Source organism: Trichosurus vulpecula, chromosome 5 (assembly GCF_011100635.1).
Source record: "Trichosurus vulpecula isolate mTriVul1 chromosome 5, mTriVul1.pri, whole genome shotgun sequence".
NCBI lineage: Eukaryota > Metazoa > Chordata > Mammalia > Diprotodontia > Phalangeridae > Trichosurus > Trichosurus vulpecula.
This window is the reverse complement of record NC_050577.1, coordinates 274,115,634-274,129,964: the sequence shown is the minus strand read 5'-3', so window position 1 is coordinate 274,129,964 and position 14,331 is coordinate 274,115,634. Positions and strand designations below refer to the sequence as shown.

Genomic DNA, 14,331 nt, shown 5'->3' with positions numbered 1-14,331 from the left:
TCGTAGCAAAGAACAGTAAACAAAATGGTGCCCACTAACTGAGGAATGGCTGAACAAACTGTGGTATATCCAAATGAAATTTTATTGCACCATAAGAAGTGAAGACTGAAAGATTTAAAGAAATATGGAAACACACATAAACTGAGATAGAACAAAATGAGCAAACCAGGGAGAACAATTTACAGATGATTACAATAATAACATGCTGAAAAAAGAAACCTCACTAGATCCTACTTATCTGCTCAAGTTCTCTTGCTACATCTTCCCTTCCTTTTTCAGCCAAACTCAGAAGTTATCTCTACTCCTTACTGCCACTTCCTCTCCTCTCCCCCTCTGCCATCTGGCTTTGGTTTGGACATCATCATCAATTGAAATTGTTCTCTTCTAAGTTACCAATGATCTTTTAAATCAAAATTGATGAGTCTTTTCTTAATCTTCATCCCTCTTGGTCTCTCTGCTGCATTTGATTCAACACTGCTGAACACCCTCTTTTCCTGGATATTTTCTTCTCTCTGAATTTTCACGTGAGAAACCTCTCTCTTGGTTTTCTTCTTATCTGTCTGAATGCTCTTTTTCAGTCTCCTTTATATCTAATGATGTGTATTATTAACCACATCACTGCCCTTAACTGTGTGAAGTCTACCGTAGACCGTCTTCTCTACTTTCTTTTACTTGGTAATCTCAGAGATGCTGTGGGTTTAGTCATCACCTCTACGTATGCATATGACATGTGTGTGTGTGTGTGTATACACACATACATATACACACACACATACATATTCCGCCCTAGTCTCTCTCCTGAGTTCCAATGCCACATCACTAGTGCTGAGTGCACATTCTAAACTGAACATCCCAAGCCAACACCAAGCTCAACTTTTACTCACTTCATGCATCCAATTAGTTTTCAAGCCTTGTTTCCACTTCCACAATATCTATTGCTTCCATTGCCCTTCCCTTCACTCACGCAGCCATCACCTAGTTCAAACCCACATCACCTCTTACCTTTACTGTTCACACGTATATTCTTGCTATTCCTCACACATGACACTCCATTTCTCATCACAATGCCTTTGCACTGACTGCTCACCTGCCTGAACTGTTCGCCTTCCTTACCTTTGTCTCTAGGGGTCCCTAGTTTCCTTCAAGAGCCACTTTTCCTCACCCTCCTAGCTGTTAGTGCCTTTTCCACAAAATTACTTTGAATGAATGTGTACCCCTGTTATTTCTCCCATTATAATATAAGCTCCATGAGTAAAGGAAGCTTTGCTTCTGTCTTCCAATTCCCAGTGCCTGGCACCCAGTAATCACTTAATAAATGCTTGCTTGGTTGAGAAAGAAATAAGTAAAAGAATACTTCATGAGAAGGAGGAAAATGCTAATCTTTCATTTATTCAACAAAGATGTAGGAAACAACTACTATGTACCAGGTACTGAGGATGAAAAGATGGAAGCAAAAACAGACCTGCTTCTTAAGGAGCTTACATTATGTTACAATATGAAAATACAAAATACAGATATAATTCTTAATTAACCAACACGTGTTACGCATGGTCCAGTGCTAGGCAAAAAGCTCAAGAAGATCAACTGCAAAAAGAAAGGCCCCATATACACTACTTACAGCAGCACTTTTTGTGGTACCAAAGAACTGTTAACAAAGATGTTCGTAGACAGGGTAATGGTAAACAAATTACAATACATAACTTAGATAGATTATCAATCACTGTGCTGCAAGAAATGCCAAAGATGATAAATACAATTAAGTGCTGGAGAGACATGAAATGATGAAAAGTGAAGCTAAGTTGAACCAGGAGATTCATATACGTAAAAACAATGAAAACGGAAAGAAGAACAAAGCAACTGAAATTGAATTACAATTCAGTAATATAATTATAATATAAAGTTATGATGACCAGGTTCGGCCTCCCCCTGCTTTTTTTATTTTTATCTTTGCTTTTCTGCAGAGGTCCGGGGACCACAGGTTACATAGAATGTTGGATTTTGGGGGGTACTTTAGCTAGTTTCGTTGAACTTTTTTTTATCCTTTGTGACAAGGGATGGTTCTCTGGGAGGGTTTGGGAGGAGGTATACAGTGGGAAGTTTCGATAACAATGAAAACAAAATATATCGGTAAGTTTTTTTTTAATTACACACAACACAGTTTGCCTACCCCCACATGGATGGTGAGTGGCTCTGCCTTTCATTAAGGCATAATACTCCTTTCATTTCCTTTCAACAAGTATTTATTAAGAAGTTACTGAGTGTCCAGCGCTCCAGCAGCAGCACCTGTGCATAAACCCCAAACCCCAAGCCCAAAGCTACTAACCAGAGTACACACGACCACTCGCCACAGCCCAAGGAAATCGAAAAACCAAGCATAGCTTTTCATCATCCATTTCTGCACCCTGATTAAGACCACTCCTGCCCATGATGCATGAAACAACCTCTTGCTTCACTTCTTCAAAGCAGTAAGAGAAGAGAGGGAAGAAGGGAGGAGGAAGAAGAGAAAGGGGGAGAAAAGAAGAGAGAGGGGGAGAGGAAAGGTGGAGAAAGAAGAGAAGAGAAAGAGGGAACAGAGAGAAAGCAGAGAGAGGAGAGGGAAGAAAGGAGAAATAGAAGAAAGAGAAAAGGAGAGAGGAAAGATAAAGAGAGAGAGAAAGAGGGAAAGAGAGGGAAAAGGGGAGGAGGGAGAAAGTGCAGTTAAAGCTTCACATCCACACCCAAAACGTCTCTTCCATTCTCACCCAGAAGACCTTTTGTTGTTGAAAACAACCCAAAAGCCACAAGGGTCTGGCTTGTAGGGACGAGTCACTCACCTCATGCTATAGGCCCCCGCGCCCAGCTCCTGGCCGATCCCGGACAGACTCGCGTCAAAGTCCTGCACCAGCCCGGACTCGATCACCTCGTCGGTCAGCGGCAGCTTCAGGGCCCAGGCCATCCTGCCTCCTTCCAAAGGGCCCCCTGGTAGACAGCGGCCTTTCTCTCGCTAGGCGGGGACTCCGCGAGCACCGACCGGGGCGGCGGGGGTGCAGTTCCGCTCCCCCGAGCCGCTGCTAAAGGGAAGTCCGCACACGCCCACCCCGACACCCACAGCCGGCCTTCGGCCCTGGGCTGCCCCCTCCCAGGCCTCTGGGACCCCCTGCCTGGCCCCTGACGAGGCCGCTCGGGGCTCCTCCACAGCACAACTAGAGCGCAGACACACAGATCCGGGATCTCCCCGCCGTCCCACCCCAGGCTGCAGCCAGTCCCCGACCCAACCCTCCTCGGCCACAGGCCCCCGGCTCCCGGCCCGCGGGCAGCTCAAACCGCTGGTCTCCTGGCTCCCCACCCACCCCACCCCCAACCCTCCCCACAAGTATCCCACCCCTCGCGGCCTGCTTTCCCCTCTTCCCCTCCACAGGCCTCACTTCCGGTCAGTCCTAGCCTCGCTTCCGGTCACCCTTTCCCGACCCGGAGGTCTCCTCGGAACTAAAGCTAGGGTAAGTTTTCTACGAGTCGTCGCAGCTCACTTCCCACCCCGACCCCGACCCAGCCAAACCCCCAAACCCTCCCCCGAGGAGCCACAAAGCGTGGCGAAAGACATCCAGTGCTTGCCTCAAGACCCAGGCCTGGCGAGGCCCCTCCCCTCCGCCTGCCTCGCAGCACCCCCCCCACTCCCCGCCAATCATCGTACCGCCTCACCACCCGCCGCTGCCCGGGTAACCAATCCTAGTGCGTTCCCCGGAGTGGGACCGCCTCGGCTCCCGTGACGTTTCTCTGGCTCTCCCCCCAATGAAGGGCGTGGCTATCACTCTCTGCGGCAGAGATTGGCAGCTTCTACCCAGCTCTCCGCCTCCGGGGGCGGGACTAAGGGGGTTTGAGAAGAGAGCGCTGAGTTTGGGTATCCGCGCAGTCCTTCCAGGTCCTCCTAGCTTATGGCTCTCTGCCTTTGGCTTTGACCGATAACCTTCCGTATACGGGTCGTGTGTCCTCATAAACCTGGCCCTGAACATTGTTAACCTAAGATCCGTGAACTAGGCAGCTAGGTTGCTCAGTGACTTAAGGGCTGGATCTGGAGTCAGGAAAACGTGCGTTTAAATCCTGCCTGAGACACTTACTAGCTGCGTGACCCTGGGCAACTCACTTAACCCTTGTTCGCCTCAGTTTCCTCATATGTAAAATGGGGGTGATAATAATAATAGCCTCTGCCTTGCAGGGCTATTGTGAAGATCAAATGAGATAGTAATTGTAAACGGCTTAGCACAGTTCCTGGCACATGGCACTATATAAATGTTAGATATTCAAATCCTGCCTCAGGTGCTTATGACCCAAGGAAAGTCACTTGACTTCCTTCAGCCTCAGTTTCCTCATCTGTAAAAATGTGTTATAATAGTACTTACCTCACAAGGTTGCTGTGGGGACCAAATGAGACCACCTTTTCAACCCTAGGTTTCTTTTGGAACCCTATGCACTTTATTGTGCGTGTTTTTAAATTTCATGAGCCGGGGTCCACAGGCTTCACCAGACTGCCAGTGCGGCATGAAATAAAAAAGACTGAGAACCTACATTTGTATACTATGTTTATTTTCCCAACTTTAAACTTCCCAAGGAAAGTAGCTCTACACTCAGTGAAAACAGGAGGTGTGGTGGGGCAGCCCTGCAAATCAGGAGATCATAAGAACACCTAGGAAGGTTGAGTGTCTTTCCTGGTCACACAGGTAGAGGAAAAGTTTGGACCTACCTAGGTGCTCTGACTCCAGAGTGCTTTCTACCGTACCACACTGACCCCAAACAACAAGATATGGGTTCTGCTTCTCTTACTAATTTTCTGTGTGATATTGTACAAGGTTCATCTGGAAAATGAGAAGGTTGTAGTAAATCAGACATTCTTAACTAAAGATCTGTGGACTTGTTTGCATTTTTTTAATGTTTTCGTAACTTGAAATATAATTGCTTTCCTTGGATCAAAGGGCTTGGAATATAGTATTCCAGAGGTCAATGGAGCTAGGATTAAAACCAAGAATCACCTACCCAGCAAAACTGAGTATCATGCTCCAAGGCAAAATATGGATTTACAATAAAATAGAGGACTTTCAAGCTTTCTCAGTGAAAAGACCAGAGCTGAATAGAAAATTTGACTTTCAAACACAAGAATCAAGAGAAGCATGAAAAGGTAAACAAGAAAGACAAATCATAAGGGACTTACTAAAGTTGAACTGTTTTGTTTACATTCCTACATGGAAAATATGTGTGTGTGTGTGTGTGTGTGTGTGTGTGTGTGTGTGTGTGTGGACAGACGGCACAGGGTGAGTTGAATATGAAGGGATGATATCTAAAAAAATAAAATTAAATTAAGGGGTGAGAGAGGAATATTTTGAGAGAGGGAGAAAGGGAGAGATAGACTGGGGTAAATTATCTCACATAAAAGTGGCAAGAAAAAGCAGTTTGTTGGAAGGGAAGAGGGGGCAGGTGAGGGGGAATGAGTGAATCTTGCTCTCATCGGATTTGACCTGAGAAGAGAATAACATAAACTTTCAATTGGGTATCTTACTCCACAGGAAAGAAGGGGGAAGGGGATAAAAAGGGGGGATGATGGAAGGGAGGGCAGATGGGGGAGGAGGTAATCAAAAGCAAACACTTTTGAAAAGGGACAGGGTCAAGGGAAAAAACTGAATAAAGGGGGACAGGATAGGAGGGAGAAAGGGAGAGATAGAATGGGGTAAATTATCTCACATAAAAGTGGCAAGAAAAAGCAGTTTGTTGGAAGGGAAGAGGGGGCAGGTGAGGGGGAATGAGTGAATCTTGCTCTCATCGGATTTGACCTGAGAAGGGAATAACATAAACTTTCAATTGGGTATCTTACTCCACAGGAAAGAAGGGGGAAGGGGATAAAAGGGGGGATGATGGAAGGGAGGGCAGATGGGGGAGGAGGTAATCAAAAGCAAACACTTTTGAAAAGGGACAGGGTCAAGGGAAAAAACTGAATAAAGGGGGACAGGATAGGAGGGAGCAAAATATAGTTAGTCTTTCACAACATGAGTATTGTGGAAAGGTTTTGCATAATGATACACGTGTGGCCTATGTTGAATTGCTTGCCTTCTTAGGGAGGGTGGATGGGGAGGGAAGAGGGGAGAAAATTTGGAACTCAAAGTTTTAAAAGCAGATGTTCAAAAAAAAAGTGGTTTTTGCATGCAACTGGGAAATAAGATATACAGGCAATGGGGCAAAGAAATCTATCTTTCCCTACAAGAAAGTAAGGGAAAAGGGGATGGGGGCAGAGTAGGGTGACAGAAGGGAGGGCTGACTGGGGAATGGGGCAATCAGAATATATGCCATCTTAGAGTGGGAGGAGGGTAGAAATGGGGAGAAAATTTGTAATTCAAAATCTTGTGGAAATCAATTCTGAACACTAAAAATAGTAAATAAATAATAAAATATTTTAAAAAATAATTGCTTTCCTTTATAAGCCTATATTTATTTTTACGTACTTAAAAGCATTCTTGTGAATCCATAGGCTTTACCAGATTGCCAAAGGGGTCCCTGTCACAAAGAAAGCTTAAGAACCCTGGACTAGATGATCTCTGAAAGTTCCTTCCAGCTCTAACATTCTGTGATTGAACCTTTAAAGGAAGGGATCTTCAAGGAATGAATGAAGTGTCCCACAGTGAGGAGAACTGAGATCCCAAGACCTTTCAGAAAGTAGTTGTATTCAGAAACTGTTGTAGAAAGACCACTCTGTTCTTTATGCATAAAAGGAAATGGAAATGACTGTTATCTAAAAATCTTATCAAAGTTTTTTTTTTTTTTTTAATGTATGGATGACTTAGTTTAGGTCCATAGCATAGTCTTGTTTCATTTGGACAACAGCAAGCTACTATCATCTACTTATGGTATGGTGTTTACTGCTATACAGAATAGTTAAGAAAGAAATAGCCCCTAATGAGATAATGTTTGTAAAGTGCTTAGCACAGTGCCTAGCATACAGTAGGCACTTAATAATTGCTTGTTTCCTTCCTTCCTTTTAAAAGTCTATAACCAAACATAATCAGCTTCTCACTCTTTCCATCCTCCTCGGGTTTTGAGGGCAGAACTCTATCTCTGTTCAGTGGCGTACCCAAGAAATGTAATCTTCTGGAAACAACAGAGAGGATACTCTCTTTACCCAGATTCAGCCTGTTGATATAAGTAACATGATGGGGGGCAGCTAGGTGGTGCAGTGAGTAGGGCACTGGAGTCAGGAGGACCTGAGTTCAAATAAGACCTCAGACACTTGATGCGCTTACTAGATGTGTGACCTTGTGTAAGTCACTTAACCCCAATTGCCCTAAATTCCCCCCTCCAAAAAAAAAAAGGGACATGATGGGCTTCAGGAAGATAATTTAACTTAATTTTTTTGATCTTTATTCTCTGATCAGGATGCTGTTTCCTAGAAAATCATTCATGTCTATGAAAAAAAATATCAGATGAGACACCTTCCCTGTGTAACTTGCCTTTCAAAATTTCATCCCTATGAGAGCCTAAGAGGTCACCAGAAATGGCTACAGTCCTTAGGATATCAAAAGAAGTGTTGCCTTCAAATGAATCTGTGACAAGGATGAAAGCAGAAGTTGAGAAATGGGACAAGATGTTGCATGAGGTCATCTCACTTGACCCTACCTTGCTATGGAGGTAGACTTTTGATCTACTATTCCAGGTCATTCTTTCCATGAGGCCAAGAACTTACCAAAGCTTACAAAATTAAGAGTTCTAGGTGAGGTGGACGAGCTGAAGCTGGTTGCTTCTACTGCAACCTTTGGTGATACAACTTAAGGTGAACATTGGTGAAAGATAAGCTGGGACATATTTTGGAGATTTGTAGTAGTGAAGATAGAAAATTAGGAAAGAGATTAGACAGGAATTGTGGCCAGAGAGCAATGCTAGATGAGACTAGTTAATGCATTGGTGAGAAACCAGTGTTTTGAAATCAGACTTAGAGCTGCCATGAATCCTGATGCTTAACACCATTTTCTTCTTTTGTTTGCAGAACTGATTCCAAACATGAAATTTATTCTTTGGCCCTTCAACCATCTTAAGAGGAGGTGGTCAGGGTAGATGATTGGATAGAATAGCCTCTTTATACTTTTCCTCTGTAATAATGCTTTTATTGTTATTCACTTCATTTTAAAAATCACATGGCAGGATATTGATGAAGAGTTAGAGGTTTCCCAAATGGAGGATCGAGATACAGCCTTCAAGAGAGCTGTATTAAAATTTTCATAATTCTCATATTTCAGAATAATATTCCATGTCTCTTCTCTTAGTCTATGGAAACAGATTAAAAACTTTCTTTTAAGTTTCTTTAGAAATGTTTAGAAATGATATTTTTCTCTGAAGCCCTTTTTAGACCCTTGGGAAAAGCCCCTAGACAAGGTAGATGTTAGGTTGAGGACAAAAAAGCCTTTCATTAAGTGAATAGATTGAAGGGTCTCCTTCTTTCCTTATTCCCTGATTAGATCAGGGTCTGTCCCACAGGAAGTATGCTCTTCTACTCATTCTGCCTTCCATTTAATCTAGATTCAGGATTGATATAGATCTATGGGAGGGACCCCGTTGATTGCTATAGAGAAATGGTCCATGGAATGGCAGTTCAGTTATTCCTATTCTAGAAAGTTAATGCATACTATATTTTAAGATATCACTTCCTCGTTCAAGACTTCTATAAATGTTAGCTGAAATCTTCTTTGAGACAAGAGTCATGTCAGAAGGGACAGAGAATTATGTCAGTTTGTACATATCTCTCTCCAAGCTAAAAGTGGCTTAGATAGAAATGAAATGAAATTATTTCTGACAGATGTGTCTGAAAGTTAAAAATACGGTATTAGTATCAATATTAGTTTTCTTTGACTCTAGCCAGCATCATTTTCCAGCGTAGTAATAGTAAAAGGAATGGTAAGAGTTGGTTGGTTGACTGCCCTCTGGTGAGAAATGGGGATACTCTAGGCTTTGGCAAAGCAAATGCATGCATACTGGATGCCCTCTGATGAAACCACTCAGCTGGTGACTTGAGGGTAGTGCCATCTGGTGACAAAATCATATGCTACACTCCTTGACTAAGCAATAAGTGCAACTTGTTTTCCTCTAGGCTTGTGGAAAGTAGAAAAACAAGCCAGATATGGGCTGTCGTCACTGCTGCAGCACTGGTTGGTTGTTGTCCTTCATTCCTGAAGAGGACCAAAATTACATCACTATGCTAGCGTCAAGTTACAACGTGTCTGACTGTGGCTGATCAAAACAATGCAAGCTCAGAATGCTCTACCACAAGTCAGGCATAAATAATCCATGTGAACATTTGAGGTGGATTCTCTAAATTTGCACATCTTACATTTCTTTTGAGCTACTTCATATACACTTAGACTAAGTCCATATCTGTTTCTGCAAAGGGGTGGAAAAGGGGAATTAATTTTTTTAAAAATACAACAAGAGGTTTCAGTGAGAAAACTTTGTAATCTATAAGAACTGAAAAACTATAGTATTCTATATTTTTTTCAATAAGTAAAAATCTTCTTTCTCTTCCTCCCACCCCCCCAAACCCTCCCAATTGAGAACAACAAAACCTACTGCAAACATGGAGTCAAGCAAAACAGATCTCCATATTGTCCATGTGACCCTCTCCACCCCCTCCCCCAAATATCTGTGTCATTTTTCACCTTTCTGTCAGGCAGTGGGGAGCACATTTCATCATTGGTCCTCTGGAATAGCGATTGGTCATTACGCTTTCCAAGTCATTCAATGTATAATTTGTTCTATTCATTTCATTGTTCTTCAGTTCTTTCAGTCATGTACCAACTCTTTGTGACCCCATGAGGTTTTCTTGGCAAAGATATTGGAGTGGTTTGCCATTTCCTTCTCTAGCTCATTCTACATATGAGGAAATTGAGGCAAACAGGGTTAAGTGACTTGCTCAGGGTCACATAGCTAGTAGTATCTGAGGTCATATTTGAACTCACGTCTTTGTGATTCCAGGCCCAGCACTCCATCCACTGTGCCACCTAGCTGCCCATTCACTCTGTATCAATTCATGCAAGTCTTCCCATCTTTCCCAGAAACCATCGCCATCATTTCTTATAACTGAATAGTTTTCTATCACGTTTATATATCATAACTTGTTCAGCTATTCCCTAATTTGTGGGCATCCTCTCATATTTTCAGTTTTGTCACCTTAAAAAGAACTATAAATATTTTTGTACATCTTCAGAGTTTATTTTGCTTAAACTAATCCCTCCCTCCATAGCAGAGGTTCCCAAATTTATTTGGCCTACTGCTGCCCTTTCAAAAAAGAAAAAAATTACTCAGCACTTTCCCCAATTTACTTTCTTTAACCTTTTAATGGTTTTTCTGAAATTCATGTCATTTAAAAATATATAAAACATTTTTAATGACACATCTTAAATTTAATAATTTATTGTAAATTTGTGGTTTTTTACTGCTTTGAAAATTTTGATGATGCAATATTGGGTCATGTAACTGCATAGTATCGTACTATAAACAAGTCATTATATGCACATATTCCTGCCAATGCATGCTAGACTTCCTGATAATGGGGGGACACACTCCCCTGCCAACACTTGCTTCTTAAGACCTGTCAGCAGACTTGACCACTGGAGGGTTATAACTTGCATTTTGTGTGTTTATTTGGAAAATAATGTAATCACTATGACTTGAACTCTGTTACACAACAGATGAAACATGTATGAATGGCTTTTCAAAATTTTCTTCTCTTCTTTCCTTATGCTTCCACCATCCCCTTATTTTTATTTGATGCCCCTCCCCTCAATTGCACCAGAGGCTACTACCCCTGGATCCTTCTAGCAACCCTCAGGGGGTGGTATCCCCACTTTGGGAATGTCTGTGGCTTAGAGTATTCCTCTTTCCATTCTTCTTTTAAGATTATCAAATCCTAACTGAACCACTCTTGGGGCCTATTTGAATATAAGCAGTTCATTGTTATTTAGTCCCTTATGATTGCTTGTCTTTACCCTTTTATGTTTCCTGTGTTTGAACTTCCAATTCTGGTCTTTTCATCAAAAGTGCTTGGAAGTCTTCTATTTCATTAAAGATCCATTTTTCCTTTCTAGCATTACACTCAGTTTTTCTGGGCAAATTATTCCTGCTGATAGCATTCAGGTGGTCCAGTAATCCTTACATTTTCTCTCCTTGATCTGTTTTCTAGATCAGCTATTTTTGTTATTCATTTTCTTATATTTTTTTCAGTCTTCTGGCTTTGTTTTTAATATTCCTTGCTCTCTTATTGAGTCATTTTTAATTTGGTTCATTTGACTTTTCAGGGAGTTTGTTGCTTGGTAAGGTTTTATACCTCTTCTGCCAACCTATTGATTCCCTTTCCAATTCTTTCTTCCATAGCACTCATTTCTTTTCCAATTTTTCTTCCAGCACTCTCATTTAATTGATAATGATGTTTTGAAGTCTTCATCTTTTCTAGGAATTCTATTTGAGTTTGTGCCCAAGCTATGTTTTCCTTTGCGATTTTGCTTATAGATGGTTTGAAGTCATTCCCTTCCAACACATTACTTTCTTTTTAAAATTTTTTTTTTATTTTTTACATGTAAAAACAATCTTAACATTTCCTTTTTCAAATTTTGAGTTCCAAATCCTGCCTCCCAACACTGAGAAGGCAAGCAAGTTGACATAGGTTATACATGCAACACATTACTTTCTAAGCAATCCTGTTTTTATGTACTTCCTTTAAATTTCCTTCTGTTCTCACCTATGCATTAAAAAAGTTTCCAAGAAAAAAAGTTTCTATGGCTTTTCCCCTTTCTTCTTCTTTTTTTTTGATATTACTACTACTAACCTTCCTTTTCACCTAAGTATCTCACCAACCCACACGTAAAAACAAACAAACAAACAAAAAACTTATAGTAATAAATATCATCAAATAAACTAATCCATATAGTGGCCGTGTCTAACAATGTATGTTATTTCCCTCAAAAGATTTTTATTTCAAGTATATAAATAAACAAAACGAAATTAAGAGCAGCCTATGTAATGTATGTAGCCTAATGTTCAACATAATCCAGTTCAAAATTCCAGACCACTGGGAAAGATAGGATGAATACTGACCTGTGAGAGGCTTAGTGTTCTAAACTATCTGAAGAAACTAAATTCGGTGTGGTAGCGCAAAGAGGCACAACCAAAAGGCCTTGCCAGCCTCAACCAGGGCCACTGATATGCCCCACTGAAAATAAGACATATGGTACTAAGAAGTCCCTGGTTAGATAAACATAGTACAAAGCACTCTTTATAGAAGTAAAAAGAGACAATTAGAGAGCTATTCATTGTTAATGATTGGGCCATGCCGTTATAATAAAAATAACATTACTCCCTAAATTAATTTATAGATTTAGTGCCATATTAATCAAAATACAAAAGATGCTTCTTTGAATTAGACAAAATCTTAACAACATTCATTTGAAAGAATAAAAGAAAATAAATAAAATAAATCTCAGGAGAAATAATGAGAAAAAGCACCAATAAAGGAACCTTAGTTTTACCAAACCCCAGGCAGTGTGAGTGTGTATGAATGAATAGATGAGCGAAAAAAAAACCCCATTGTGTTTATTATGTGCCGGTGCCTGTGCTAAGTGCGAGGGTTACAGATGGAAAAAGCGAGACAGCCCTGTCCTCAAAGATCTTATAGTCTAAAAGGAGAAGGTATCACATATAGGAGAGTGATGGCCGTAGAGGGATGTTTCATTCTGGGAAGTCATTGGGATGGTGAACAGAGTCAAAAGGCAAGCAATTGATATCCATTTTGCAAGAATGGTAAAGTTGATTTGCTTACTGTTCCCAGGGGGGTGGGGGGAGGCCATTTATCATCTGCATTAATAGCTGCATTAATTAATTAAAAGTCTGTATTAAAGAAAGACATCTGAGGGCAGCCTTGGCTATAGTGGGGTCCCGGACCAGTTAGATATGGTGAACTCTCACCAATCAGGAGAGCATAGTCCTAGAGCAGGAGGAGTCATTCAAAACTAATTGGGGATAGTTAATAGAAAACAAAACACAGAAAAATAACTCTCTATAACAGAGTAAATAAGTAAGAACCAGAAGCAACCAAAAACAGGAGTTGAGTTTTTGTTTTGTTTTTTATGAATCCAAGCATATAAATTACTGGGGAAAAGAGGCTTTTTCCAAAAAGAACTTTTATGAATTGATCCAACTATTCTGGAAGCAATTTGCACCAAGAAGTGAAAGTCACATTTAAAAAAAAAAAAAGAAGTGAAAGTCACTAAATTGTGGATACTTGCCAACCCAGAGATACCACTGCTAGGAATATATCCCAGAGAGATCAGAGACAGAGAGAAAAGATACTTATGTACAAAAATGTTTATAGCAGCACTTTTTGTTGCAGTACGCATTTGGAAACAGTGGTTGCCCACCAACTGGGGAATGGCTGAATAAATTTTGGTATAGGAGTGTAATGGCATTTTATTGTGTTGTAAGAAATGACAAAAGGGCCAGATTCAGAGAAATCTAAGATAAAAATGTATGAACTCATAGAGCATAAAGTGAGCAAGAAATAGGAGAATAATTTTTGCAATGACTATCATAATGTAAAGGGAAAACAATTAAGAAAAAGTTAAGAACTCTGATCATTGCCAAGTTGAATCATGACATCAGAATGATTGCTGATGAAATTTGCTTCTTACCTCTTGGCAGAGAAGTGATAGACTAGATATATAGAATAAGACATACTTTTCAGACACTGCCAATATTTGAATTTGTTTTGCTTAATTATACTTATGTGTTACAAGGAAGACTTTTCTACTGAGGAAGGAGTTTAGGGAGGAGTTGGTGTGTAGCAATAGTGATATTAGAAAAAAAAATGATAGAAAAAAGTTCCAATGGAACATTAAAAAAAAAAAGCAGAAGCAGAAAAGGATAATGCTAAGCAAATCAATTAAATTTAATACTTTAAAGAAACTATATAACAGAAGCTGACAGTTTCATATGCAAGAAATCTTCCTTTGCTGTTCTTTGCATATTTAAATATTCATGTTGGTTAATGTTTGCCAAGTTCACTATAAAAAGATAAACATTTAAAATAGGCAACTGCTAGGAGAACTGGGAAGAAGTTTGGCAGAAATTAGATTTAAACCAATATCTTACAACATATACCATAATATACACATATCATCTTTGGCCCAAGGGGGCACCGTCTCCAACAAAGAACCCTGGTTCTGTACTCATTTAATCCCTTGGGAACCTGTAGTAGCAATTTAGATTGAAGATCTTTCCTACCCATTAATAGGCCATGTGACCTGCTTATGCAGGAAAAAAAAATATGAATTTGAT

The 14,331-nt window shown here is 40.5% G+C and overlaps 1 protein-coding gene across 1 annotated transcript in view; it reads right to left on the bottom strand.

Annotated features, from left to right (window-relative positions):
* Window positions 1-3,503, bottom strand: part of TFCP2 (transcription factor CP2) — a 56,477-nt gene extending 52,974 nt beyond the window's left edge. The window contains exon 1 of the mRNA XM_036759673.1: window positions 2,814-3,503. Coding sequence (XP_036615568.1) covers window positions 2,814-2,935 — 122 coding nt within the window. The 5' untranslated portion in view covers window positions 2,936-3,503. The remainder of the gene's footprint in view (window positions 1-2,813) is intronic.
* Between the last annotated feature and the right edge of the window lie 10,828 nt (window positions 3,504-14,331).